Below are 13,121 nucleotides of genomic sequence, written 5' to 3'. Positions count from 1 at the left end.
AGTTTAAATAAATACACTTCTGCAACTGATTGGCCGTTTACTTTATTAATTGAAGTGTACTCACAGTTGCTGTTAACAGCCATGCCCAAGACTGTCATAAGAGCTCCCAAAAAAATTAACGGGGAGGGGCATCTAAAATCACAATAACGACTTTCCCCCCCCTCTCGGCTAAGACATACTAGCCAATAAGCTGTAGCTTAGACACAGCCTTCAAACACTGATAATTTATATGGGATAATACACACATAATTAATATAATATTTCATATTAAGTCTTTAAAATTTGTCATTTACGAAACTCAATAAAATTAAATTACAATGCTAGGTCAAAAACATGGAATTCCATGATTTGTCCACGTAAAATGTAATACCATGACAATTCCAGTTGTACACTCTCACTTACCTATGATAGGTGCACCTGTAATGAAGACTTACCTATATTCTACAAGAATTTGTTTGAAATTAAAGGAAAACATTAAAACTGTGCTATACTCTGATGCATGTCATGTTATAATTTTGCGTTTGACTACCCAAGCTTTAATTATTTAATTGCTGAAATTAAGAGACTAGCTAACAAATGAAAGAAATGGACAACTGTGTCAAATCATTGTAGAGTTGATGCCCAAAACAATATACAATAACTTCAAAGGGTTTAAGATTATTGCAGAAAGGAGACAAATAAATGGATGGATACTTAACAATGTAGGAAAAGATAGATTGCTACTTACCGTAAAGAAGACATGTTAAGTTGCAGACAGGCGCAATTAATAGAGACTTACACAAAGCTTTTGGCCACAGCCTTCATCAGTAAAAGAGAAAGAGAAATGCACACCACTTGTACACACAAGCAAGCACACCTCATGCAAATGACTGCCAACTCTGGCAGCTCAGCCTCCTACATGGTGTTCCCATTGTTTGATTTCGGATGGATATTACATATTCAAGAATTTACCAGAGCATATTAACTTCTCACAAGGATGAATTTAGTGGAGTTTAAGAGTGAATTAAATAACTTTATGTTGGGGAGCTCCTTTTACTGCACTGAATAATATCCATGCAAAGATTTTTGAAACTATTGTTCCCCTAATAGTATTATGTTTCGTAACTTTGTAACTCTATTGTAGTACAGTTAAATGAACACTTTCTTTACTTCTTTTCACATACCAGACACACCTCTGTTGGATATTTGGTATATAGTACATGATTCTTCTAAAGTGGAAAAATTTTATTTTCTGAAGAAACAAAGTATGAAATTGAAACAAAAGGCATTTTTCTTAAAAAGTCTGTCATAAAACTGGTATCAATTTACAAACAAGTTATTAATACATTGTATTTATTTTACATCTCATGATTACAGAGCAGTAGCTTAAAAAAAAAAAAGCTAACCACTTGACAGTTTTCAAAATTGTATGCTTAAATCATTTAAGCAAAATATTTTCACATGCACAAAGACTGCTGAGCATTGTAAGAAGAAATTTTCACGTGGAACAACCTCATAATGGGCACTGAAACTACTTCAGTCAGTTGTAACTCCTGTTCAACTAACAAAACATTTATTCAATACAGATGACGATGTGTAAACAGTTGAAACTTTAACCTCTCCAGGTGGAGCAATACTAAAAATGAAATTAAAATTAATGCACGAGTCCAGAGTGGAATAAAAGTGATGGCGGGACACAGCTCGTCAACTGCATCTGTTTACTGCCACTGTTCAGTGCACAAAGTGTAGATGAGTCATAGGCAGAAATGCAATCATAAATGCTGCCCCAGTCACCAGTCTAGTCATTCAATAGTTGCTTCTGCAGAAGAAAACTGTGAATTTTCTGAAGCCCTGTCCTGTTTAGGTGCACTCTGTCCGGACGTCTTGTTCCAGAATAAAAACTGTGGACAAAACAAATCTTTAACATTTTGTAGCAGCCACAAGCCATACTTCCTGTTTTAAAAATCCACATTAATGTGACAGTAACACATACACAGCAAGAAAGAGATATGCAAGTGGAGATTGATAAATTTATTTCAAGCAGTTGGAAATTATCGTAAACATAATAAGTGTCGGAAAGTGTATTTTGTGTAACACTTATGTTTAAACATTTAATTGAAGAAATAAAGGTATAGCTGGGACACATTAAATGATCAATATGCACATAAGAATCAAAGTTGCTAATATTCCAGATAACGCCCTTCCTCAGAGATAAGAGCTGTGATCAAAAAATATGGTAGACACCACAAATGCCTGCTCTACTATCAGAAGAAGCAGTGCTGTAAATGTCTGCCACACTGCAGCACATGTAAATAATCATTTAACTCACAAGTGAAGGCCACAATGTTGGGATCACAGATTTACTTCAAACTTTGTACACTTTTAGTAGACCATTAAAACAACATAATCTGCAAGTAGTAAGGTGCACTATTCTGGCAAGTCTGAGAAAATTGCAAGAGCAGTTTTACGCGTCTATTATGTAACGGGTGTATCTGGCGTGGGTGCTTTGACGTTAGAGTTTATGGTGGTCCAGTTGCTACTGTGTCGTAAAACGAATGTGTACGAGACGACGGTTTGAGTCCCCTCCAAACTTAACTTTTCCAACTGTATTTTTTTCCACCACTGTTCTTATTTAATTTATGTGACTTCTGAGAGGTAATATAATTTAAAAAATCACTTATATTTACGCAAATTTCATGATGTTTCACTACTTACTATTTTTAGTTAAATTCAATTATTAGTGTATATGTATATATATATATATATAAACAAAGATGAGGTGACTTACCGAACAAAATATATATATATATATATATATATAATAGAGGGAAACATTCCACGTGGGAAAAATTATATATAATAACAAAGATGAGGTGACTTACCGAACGAAGGCGCTGGCAGGTCGATAGACACACAAACAAACACAAACATACACACAAAATTCAAGCTTTCGCAACAAACTGTTGCCTCATCAGGAAAGAGGGAAGGAGAGGGAAAGACGAAAGGAAGTGGGTTTTAAGGGAGAGGGTAAGGAGTCATTCAAATCCCTGGAGCGGAAAGACTTACCTTAGGGGGGAAAAAAGGACAGGTATACACTCGCACACACACACATATCCATCCACACATACAGACACAAGCAGTTGGTAATGAGGATCACCCTGTGGCTAAACATGCCTTGGTGCACGGCCAGCACATCTTGGCACAGTGTTACACCGTCCGGGTTATCTGGATACTTCCCACTAACACCAACCTATCCGAACTCCGGAGATGGGAACTTGCTCTTCATTATATCCTCTCTTCCCGTCATCCACCAGGCCTCAATCTCCGCTAATTTCAAGTTGCCGCCACTCATACCTCACCTGTCATTCAACAACATCTTTGCCTCTGCACTTCTGCCTCGACTAACATCTCTGCCCAAACTCTTTGTCTTTAAATATGTCTGCTTGTGTCTGTATATGTGTGGATGGATATGTGTGTGTGTGCGAGTGTATACCCGTCCTTTTTTCCCCCTAAGGTAAGTCTTTCCGCTCCCGGGATTGGAATGACTCCTTACCCTCTCCCTTAAAACCCACTTCCTTTCGCCTTTCCCTCTCCTTCCCTCTTTCCTGATGAGGCAACAGTTCGTTGCGAAAGCTTGAATTTTGTGTGTCTGTCGACCTGCCAGAACTTTCATTTGGTAAGTCAAATCATCTTTGTTTTTAGATATATATTTCCCACGTGGAATGCCCTCTATATATATATATATATATATATATATATATATATATATATATATATATATATATATATATTAAAACTCCGCCAAAGCCGGTCCCAAGCCCAGTTGAAAAAGGAGGAGGGGGAGGAGTAACACCTCGTTAAAAAACCTTGGTTCACCTGGCCCGGGTGATAGTACCTCGTGAGGGTCCCTAGCCAGGGAAACGGTGAAGACCTCAACGGCAGTGAAGGCGGCGATGAAGAACGGCGGAACTGGCGGAAGAGGCAGGCTTTTATATAAAAGCATCAGACTGTAGCGTCTGTTCCCACAGTGGGCGGCTGCAAAAGGCGTCTGTCCCACATGTTAGTGGCGGCCTCACTTATAATTCTAAGCTAAATGCTTGAATTTTTATCATCGAAAGGTTCAACTACCTTTCCCCAAACCAAACTTTAACCTAAGACATGATGGTAAATTTCAAAATGGAAACTACTCCAGGAAGTAACCAATCTTCCATCACTATTCATGGCGGTGCAACTAGGCCTTTGGATTCTGGAGAGCCTAGAACATCATGTAAGGAAGAGTCAGAGCTTCCGAGTACTTCTTCAAAGATAAGACCCAAGAAAAAACGTCTACTGGGGACTCTGAATATCAACACACTTATGAAAGTTGGAAAACTAAAACACCTAACGGACGCTCTCAATCAACGCAACATACTTATATTAGCTCTTCAAGAAACAAGGTATCTGTATGAAAATGCATTTGAATCAGGTGGATACAGGATCTACAAAGGAAAACCAGCCATTAAAAATTCCAATAATACGACTATATTAGGGACCGCATTTATGGTCAAACAGCAACTTACGGAATCAATAACTAATTTTAGCTCCCCATCAGAACGAATTTCATTTCTGACGTTCAAGTCAGGCAATAAACGCTACACTATTATAAATGCACATGCACCTATTAACCAACATAACAGAACAAATGCTGACAAAGTGGAAGATTTCTGGGAAATGCTTGAACATGAAACATCCATATTACCAAAAGAACATATAAAAATTTTAGTGGGAGACATTAATGCACAAATTGGCAAAGAAATAAAATTTAAATCAGTAGTTGGAGATTATCCAGCACATGCAAGAACCAACAGAAATGGGGAGAGACTTATAGATTTTTGTAGACAGTTTAAACTAAAATTAATGTCGACATGTTTCAGGAAACTTGCAAGAAAGAAAAAAACGTGGGTATCACCTAATCCAAATCAAGGTGAATGTCAGTTGGACCATGTGGCAATAACGACTCGCAACTACAAGGAAATCTTGTATGTCAGAGTGAGGAAGGGCCTAAACATAGACTCAGATCATTATCTGACAGAAATAAAGACCATGTTCCAACCAAACAAACCTAAACGAAAACCAAGAAGATTTCCAAGAGTAAACACTAAATTTCTCCTGCAAAAGCAGGACAAATTCTGTCATATACTAAACACAAGAAAAATGGATAATTGGGAAGAAATTAAAGAAACAATGATAGAGTCAGTTAAAGAAATGGGACAGCCACGAAGAATACCAAAACACAGATGGTGGAATGAGCTGTGTGATGAAGCAATTGACAATCGACTAAAGGCATGGAAAAAATGGAACAGCGATAAGAAACACGAATACTGGGAAGAGTTTAAGGAAGAAAGGGAAAAGACAGCAAAAATCATCAGATCAGTGAAAAGAAAATATGACAAAGACAAATTAGAAGAAATGGATTCTGATTTCAAAACGAACAACACTAGAGACTTCTATAAGACTTTCAGAGAAGTTTTAACAGGATTCCAGTCACCAAGTTTACATTTTAAAGATAAAAATGGAAAAATGGTTTTAAGCAATAAAGAGAACTGCCAAATCTTAGCTGAATACTTTGAAAATCTATTAAATTGTGAGGAGCCTAATGACAGGTTACAATTTCAAAAACCACAACATGAAAATCCACCGTCGGAACCACCTACAGTAGAAGAAATAGAAAAGATTATCAAAGCATTGAAGAATAACAAAGCACCAGGTGAGGATGGGATAGTGGCAGAAATGTGGAAACTAGGGGGCTTATCCGCATGTCAGAAAATTCACAAAGTAATTAAAGACATTTGGACAAAAGGAATCATACCCAGTGACTGGAAACAAGCATTGATCCGCCCTCTCCATAAAAAAGGAGATAAAACAGACACCAACAACTACAGGGGCATATCCTTGTTACCAGTGACATACAAAATACTTTCTAAAGCACTTTTAAATAGAATAGAGGAACAAGCAGGACCTAATATAGGAGATTATCAAGCAGGATTTAGAAAAGGTAGATCATGTGCAGAACAGATTCTTAATTTAAAAACAATTTTGAGAGTGAGAGCTATACAAAATAAAAATACAGTAGTTACTTTCGTTGACTTCAAGAAGGCCTATGACTCAGTTGACAGACAAACACTATTCCAGATACTTTATGAATCAGGGATAGATGAAAACACCAGAAGACTTGTTGAACAAACGCTCACAGATACAACATCAAGAATTAAGTTTCAAGGCGAAATTTCTGAACCATTCAAAATCAAAACAGGAGTTCAACAAGGTGACGGACTGTCCCCAATTCTCTTCAACGTGGTTTTAGATAAAGTAGTAAAAACATGGGAAAACACATTAAAAAACAGAGGCACAAAGGGTATAAGCATGGGCCAAGGAAAGAACAAATTTGAAGTAAAATGTTTAGCCTTTGCGGATGACATGGCATTGATAACTGAAAACCGAACAGACGCAACAGTTATGCTTGATATGTTACACGAGATTGCTGAAAAGACTGGGCTAAAAATATCCTACGAAAAAACCGAGTATATAGAACACAAACATAATACAGAAAAGTTTATGAAAACAAAGTATGGAAAAATTAAAAGAGTTGATAGATTCAAATACCTGGGGGAGTGGATCCAAGCCAATGGACTGGATAACACAACAAATAAAGAAAGAATAAAAAAGTTGGAATTTGCATATAAATTAACACAAAACTACTACAATAAGAAATCAATATCCATACAAGCAAAGATTAAACATTATAATTCAGTTATTAGGACACAAGCAACATATGGATCAGAGTGCCTAACATTGAATAAGAAAGGCGAATTAAGAGATCTAGAAAAAAGAGAGAGAAAAATATTAAGAAAAATTCTAGGTCCTGAGAAAAACAAGGAAAAAAGGTGGATTAAAAGGAGAAATGAAGACCTATACAAAAATACAGAAAAGATCACAGATACAATGAGGAAGAGATGGCTAAAATTTTATGGACATTTAAAAAGAATGAAAGAAACACGAATTACAAAGAAAATTTTTAATTACGTTAGTAAGCTGAAAAACACCATAGGATGGATAGAAGCAGTAAAGAAAGACGCCAACAAAATAGGTGCTACAGAAGAAATAATACGTGCCAGGAATAACTTTAGGCTACTTATAGAAAACGCAAACTATGAAGAAGATGCGCCAAAACCTCGACCCAAGAGAGTGTGGACAGATGAGCAGAGACGAGCAGTTGGCGAGAAAATGAAGAAGTACTGGGAAGAACGGAAGAAAAAGAAACACCATAAGTCTTAAGTTGTATGCGGTCCATAGTTGGCCAAATTCATAATTTTTATATAAAAAAAACAAAGATGAGGTGACTTACCGAACAAAAGCGCTGGCAGGTCGATAGACACACAAACACAAACATACACACAAAATTCAAGCTTTCGCAACAAACTGTTGCCTCATCAGGAAAGAGGGAAGGAGAGGGGAAGACGAAAGGAAGTGGGTTTTAAAGGAGAGGGTAAGGAGTCATTCCAATCCCGGGAGCGGAAAGACTTACCTTAGGGGGAAAAAAGGACAGGTATACACTCGCACACACGCACATATCCATCCACACATACAGACACAAGCAGACATATTTAATATTTGGTCTTTAAATATGTCTGCTTGTGTCTGTATGTGTGGATGGATATGTGCGTGTGTGCGAGTGTATACCTGTCCTTTTTTCCCCCTAAGGTAAGTCTTTCCGCTCCCGGGATTGGAATGACTCCTTACCCTCTCCTTTAAAACCCACTTCCTTTCGTCTTCCCCTCTCCTTCCCTCTTTCCTGATGAGGCAACAGTTTGTTGCGAAAGCTTGAATTTTGTGTGTATGTTTGTGTTTGTGTGTCTATCGACATGCCAGCGCTTTTGTTCGGTAAGTCACCTCATCTTTGTTTTTATATATAATTTTTCCCACGTGGAATGTTTCCTTCCAATATAGTGATATATATATATATATATATATATATATATATATATATATATATATATATATATATATATATCTAAAAAGAAAGATGATGAAACTTACCAAACAAAAGCGCTGGCAGGTCGATAGACACACAAACAAACACAAACATACACACAAAATTCTAGCTTTCGCAACCAATGGTTGCCTCGTCAGGAAAGACGAGGCAACCATTGGTTGCGAAAGCTAGAATTTTGTGTGTATGTTTGTGTTTGTTTGTGTGTCTATCGACCTGCCAGCGCTTTTGTTTGGTAAGTTTCATCATCTTTCTTTTTAGATATATTTTTCCCACGTGGAATGTTTCCCTCTATTATATATATATATATATATATATATATATATATATATATATATATATATATATATATACACACACACACACACACACACACACACACACACACACATCCTTTCATCTTTCATCTTTCATCTTTCCCTCTCCTTCCCTCTTTCCTGATGAGGCAACCGTTGGTTGCGAAAGCTAGAATTTTGTGTGAATGTTTGTGTGTCTATCGACCTGCCAGCTCTTTCGTTCGGTAAGTCACCTCATATATAATTATCGACAAGTAAATGAAGAAATGCATAGATTTTTCCTGAAAACATTTGCCTATCATGGTTTGCAAAATCATGTATGCAATTTGGTAAGGTACTCAGAACTAATTTGCACCTTGATACTTTTGAGCTGCAGGCACAGAGGCAGACCCCATTTGGCAGTTAACCTGCATAGCAGTGAGACTTTGCTAATGTAGCAAGAACAAATAGTGCAGGAGCAGGAGCAAATTTTTTTAGTATCTAAAAATGTACACTTGTACTATGAAAATGAAGGTTTGAGTTGGAATTGAACTATTGTCTCATACACGTTCATCTTACGAAGCACGAATGCTAATCACCTGACCACCATGAACTCTAACGTCCGGCACCTGCCCATAGAGACATCAGTTACCTAAGAGATGAGTAAAACTTCTCTTGCTATTTTCTTGGAATTGCGGGAGTAGTGCACCTTACTTCTTGTACAGAATGTTGTTTCAATGGCCTAATAAAGATGTACAAAATTTCATGTAAACCGTGATCCCAATGTTGTGGCCTCCCCTTGTCAGATATGGTTTGTGTGTTTACCTGTGTGAATAAAGTTCATCTTCTCCACTCTACTTGTTGTAGTGATCAAACAACTCGCTCTGGAAGCTACCTACACTTTTGCATTGTATAAAGCAATGGAAAACATGGATATGGTTTTCATTATGGTGACACTGCCAAACTCTGAAGAACAGGAGTGTGGTTGGAAGCCATCACCATTTGTCTTTACATACATTATGTAAAAAATTCATGAAACTCGAAGTCTGAGAAAACATACCAACGAAAAAGAAAAGCAATTGGTGATAGAATAACAATTATGATGTATAGATAAAAGTAATTAAATTCACATGCACAAAGATTTGCAATGGAAAAAGAATGATGAGAAAAAAATGAGAGCAAATGAAACAGTTAACATGATGATTAAAATGACCTGATAAATGAATATAAATAAAAAACATTACAATTAAACCAATTCATTGAATAAAATTAATGGCCAAAGACATTTTGATAAAGATTTAAAAATAAAATATTTCAAAGCACCTGATGAGATCTGAACTGACACTTCTTTGCATGTGTAGACTTTACCTTAACCTTATTAAAGCTGTAGAGTATCACATGAAAGTCTGAAGTTTTTTTTAAATCGATTACTCGCCAAAGAGGGCCCATCAGGATGAAAGGCTGCAGGGTGTGATACCTTTGACCTTAACCAGATGGTTTCAAAAAGTTGATCTCACTGCTGAGAACTTCTTGTCAGCCAGGAATCCATGCTCACCAAGAGAAATGGATGAACAATGACGTATGTGTGTGGTGCAGGCTTTTTGAAGAATTGTGTAACTGGTCACTATTTTACTGATGTAAGTCTAAATACTCATGATTATTAAAATTTTCTTTACAGATCTGCTGCTGTTTTGCAAGTTGTCTCATGGGCATAAGGTCATTCGTGTGGTATCAACATGTCAGATGTCTTGCCCATTCTGCACAGATAATTACACACATTCGTAACAGAACATTTGCAGAGCATTGGATCAATAATTCAGGAAAACATAATGATCTATATGCTCACCAGATGTATTACCCACTGGGAAATTAGAACGAGGTAACCGTGACATCTCCTGAAGACATGAAATACTCTGTAACACAGTCTACACTGTAGTAAGCCCAGATGAAACTGAACATACTGTATCGTCTGTCAGCAATCGCTTTATACCAAGTAAGAGTTCTCAATGTTGACATTTCGAGCACTCTATGTGACACTCACAGTAATAAACACAGGAAGCATGGAAGCATAACCGAGTTGCGTGTCTGCTTACATATCGTTCAATAGGATAGATGTTTGCGTGATTTCTTCCGATGGCAGGATGGTACTTAGTGGCACTGTCATCTTGCTACTATTTGATCAAGTTCTGAACATGATGTGTTATTGAAGTCCTCTTCAAAGGCTCTTTCCCTTGCCTCAGAAAAAGTTTATGAATATACCCATTAATGGTAAGGGCCACAGAAAAGACAGGTTGCATTGCCACAACAATTTAGCTATCTGTACGCCTATCAGTTAGCTCTGAGGAAGGGCATTATCCAAAAGCTTAATTACAATTGTAGAAAATTTCAGTCTTACAGTTGTCTTCAAGAATTAAGTTTCCACTATGCCCGTGTGTGTGTGTGTGTGTGTGTGTGTGTGTGTGTGTGTGTGTGTGTGTGTGTGAGAGAGAGAGAGAGAGAGAGAGAGAGAGAGAGAGAGAGAGAGAGAGAGAGAGAGAGAGAGGGGGGGGGGGGAATCGAGCACACGCACACACTACTTTGAAATTTCATTTTGTTTTTTTAATGAATGTATTTCCTGCTCAATGCGTCAACTATATGGTGCGTAGTTACCTTTACTCCTCTTATTAGAACCTCGAGGTTTCAAATAGGTACATTACAGTTGCCTTACGTTATGCATGACTTGGGCTGCATAGTAATTTATCAAGGTTAATACTGTGCAGTGACAAAACTTTTTATTTAAAAAGGTTGCTTATGTTCCAAGTACCGACTGAGTTGAGGAAAGTACATAGTTACCGTACACCAGCACTAAATGCAGTTTATTACAGCATAAGTAAAACTTAAACGTGATCATAAAAGCACTACAGGTATGGCAGATTTTGGATTTTGATGTTTCTTCTAAATAATCATTTCACAGAAATTTTATTAAAGCACACCATAATAACATTCATGTGACTGTTGAGTGGTAGGCATCTCACTTAAAGGCTGTGAAATAATAATGTTGCGAACAAAGTTTAGCATACGAAAAAGCCAAGTGTGTGTTAGGTGCCACATTTTTTTGTTCCATACCCACTAAAGCTCAAAGGAGACATTTCAATTTTATGTTTATAAATGGTGAAAGCTATAAGTAATTTTGGATGTTGTGGAATGTAAGTTGGGAGTAACTGTAGTACCACATACAGAAATTATTCGCTGTGGAGTATCTCAGAGTTTTGTCCCGAGTCCTTCATTATTTCTGATTTATGCTAATGATCTGTCTGCAGCTGCGAAATTCGAGTGCAAATTTGCTGTTTTCCAATGACACCAGGAATGTGTATGAAAATTTGTCAACCACAGACACCAACAGCAGCTTATACAAAATCTTGAACTGGTTTGCTTTCAACTCCATTTCAACCAATCGAATTAAGACGTATTTCCTGTAGTTACAAAGTGTTTATAGTGTCATTGACCAATCAGTCGCAAATGCAGCTTGTTTTTGCTTATGTGCACAACATTCTTTATACAATAAAACAATTATTTTCTGAAGATTAGTGTTTAATGTCCCATTGACACAGAGGTCATCTGAGACAGAGCACAAGCTCAGAATGATTCAAGGATGGGGAAGGAAATTGGCCGTGCCTTTTCAAAGGAACCACCCGGGCAATTGCTTGGAACGAAATTGTGGAAAACCTAAATCTGTATTGTTGAATGCAGATTTCAACTGTCATCCTCATGAATGTGAGTCTGTCTATTATTTTCTGAGGGAACTGTTTTAATCTTCATTGCTAAGTAAAGAGGGGTCAAAATCATGTGTACAGAAAGTCCCAAAAATTCATATCACAATTTGTTTAGGCCCACGGTCGGCAACTGATGGACCACCATCTAGGTTCATATTGCAGGAGGTCAAAAACCGGACTACTAAAAATATAAATCACTCAAATTATTTAAAAATTGTTTTTCTGTAACTAACTATGCATTTGAGCATCCCCCTTATTTTTTATAGTATTTTACAAGTAAATGCATGACTGATTTGAATTCTTAATGGTTAGTAGGGTAGATCAAATAGATAGTTGCTACTAAGAGTGTGCGCTGGAGAGCGAGGACAGAAAGGAGGAAGTATGTTATGTTGATCATTAACAACTCTTTACACCCAAAAGCAACACAAGAATTTCATTTAATGAAACAGGAAATTTTATAAATTAATCTCTTGACTACGACAACTATGAAACCTCTTTTAATAACAGCAGTCATATTCATTTTAACACAATTTTTCTGCTCGTCACTCTATGAAAGCTTAATGCCAGTTTATGAAACTTTGATGTGAAATGACAATTTTATCTTTTTGATGCTGGCAGCACTGACTTGTAATGTGGAAGCGGTTCCTTTGTGGTGCGTCAACATATATTTTGATACGGAAGCAATTCCTTTGCGGTGAGTTGGCATTTGCTTTGAGCTGGCTGGTGGTATTTTTATAGAGAGTGAATATAATTAAAAAATATTGTATCATCACTTTGTCAGTAGTTGCTGCGATCTTGTATGGAGCTGTTCTTAATTTGTTTTGTTAGTGTTGAGGCTTAGAACATTTTTTACATCAATATGGATCCTAAAAATCTGCAAAGTTGATAGTTAAAATAGGAAGTTTTTGACTGAGTGGATTGAACGATATTGTCCTACGCTGCCTGACAGGCCTGGAGCTGTTACAGTTTGCCTCATATGCAACAAAATGTCACTATTGTTAAAAGTGCCAATTTGAATCAACAATATGAAACAATCCATCCGCAGTTATACAAAAAAATTTCCTTTGGGTAATGAAGCTCACTAAG

At 36.9% G+C, this 13,121-nt stretch overlaps 1 protein-coding gene across 1 annotated transcript in view; it reads right to left on the bottom strand.

The window, feature by feature from the left end:
• Nucleotides 1-1,349: 1,349 nt before the first annotated feature.
• Nucleotides 1,350-13,121, bottom strand: part of LOC126424803 (uncharacterized) — a 154,076-nt gene continuing 142,304 nt past the window's right edge. Inside the window, exon 7 of the mRNA XM_050087593.1 lies at nucleotides 1,350-1,880. Coding sequence (XP_049943550.1) covers nucleotides 1,778-1,880 — 103 coding nt within the window. The 3' untranslated portion in view covers nucleotides 1,350-1,777. The remainder of the gene's footprint in view (nucleotides 1,881-13,121) is intronic.

Source organism: Schistocerca serialis, chromosome 10 (assembly GCF_023864345.2).
Source record: "Schistocerca serialis cubense isolate TAMUIC-IGC-003099 chromosome 10, iqSchSeri2.2, whole genome shotgun sequence".
Taxonomy (NCBI): Eukaryota; Metazoa; Arthropoda; class Insecta; order Orthoptera; family Acrididae; genus Schistocerca; species Schistocerca serialis.
Note: the sequence above shows the minus strand (reverse complement) of the source record. Positions and strands in the feature narration are given on the sequence as shown.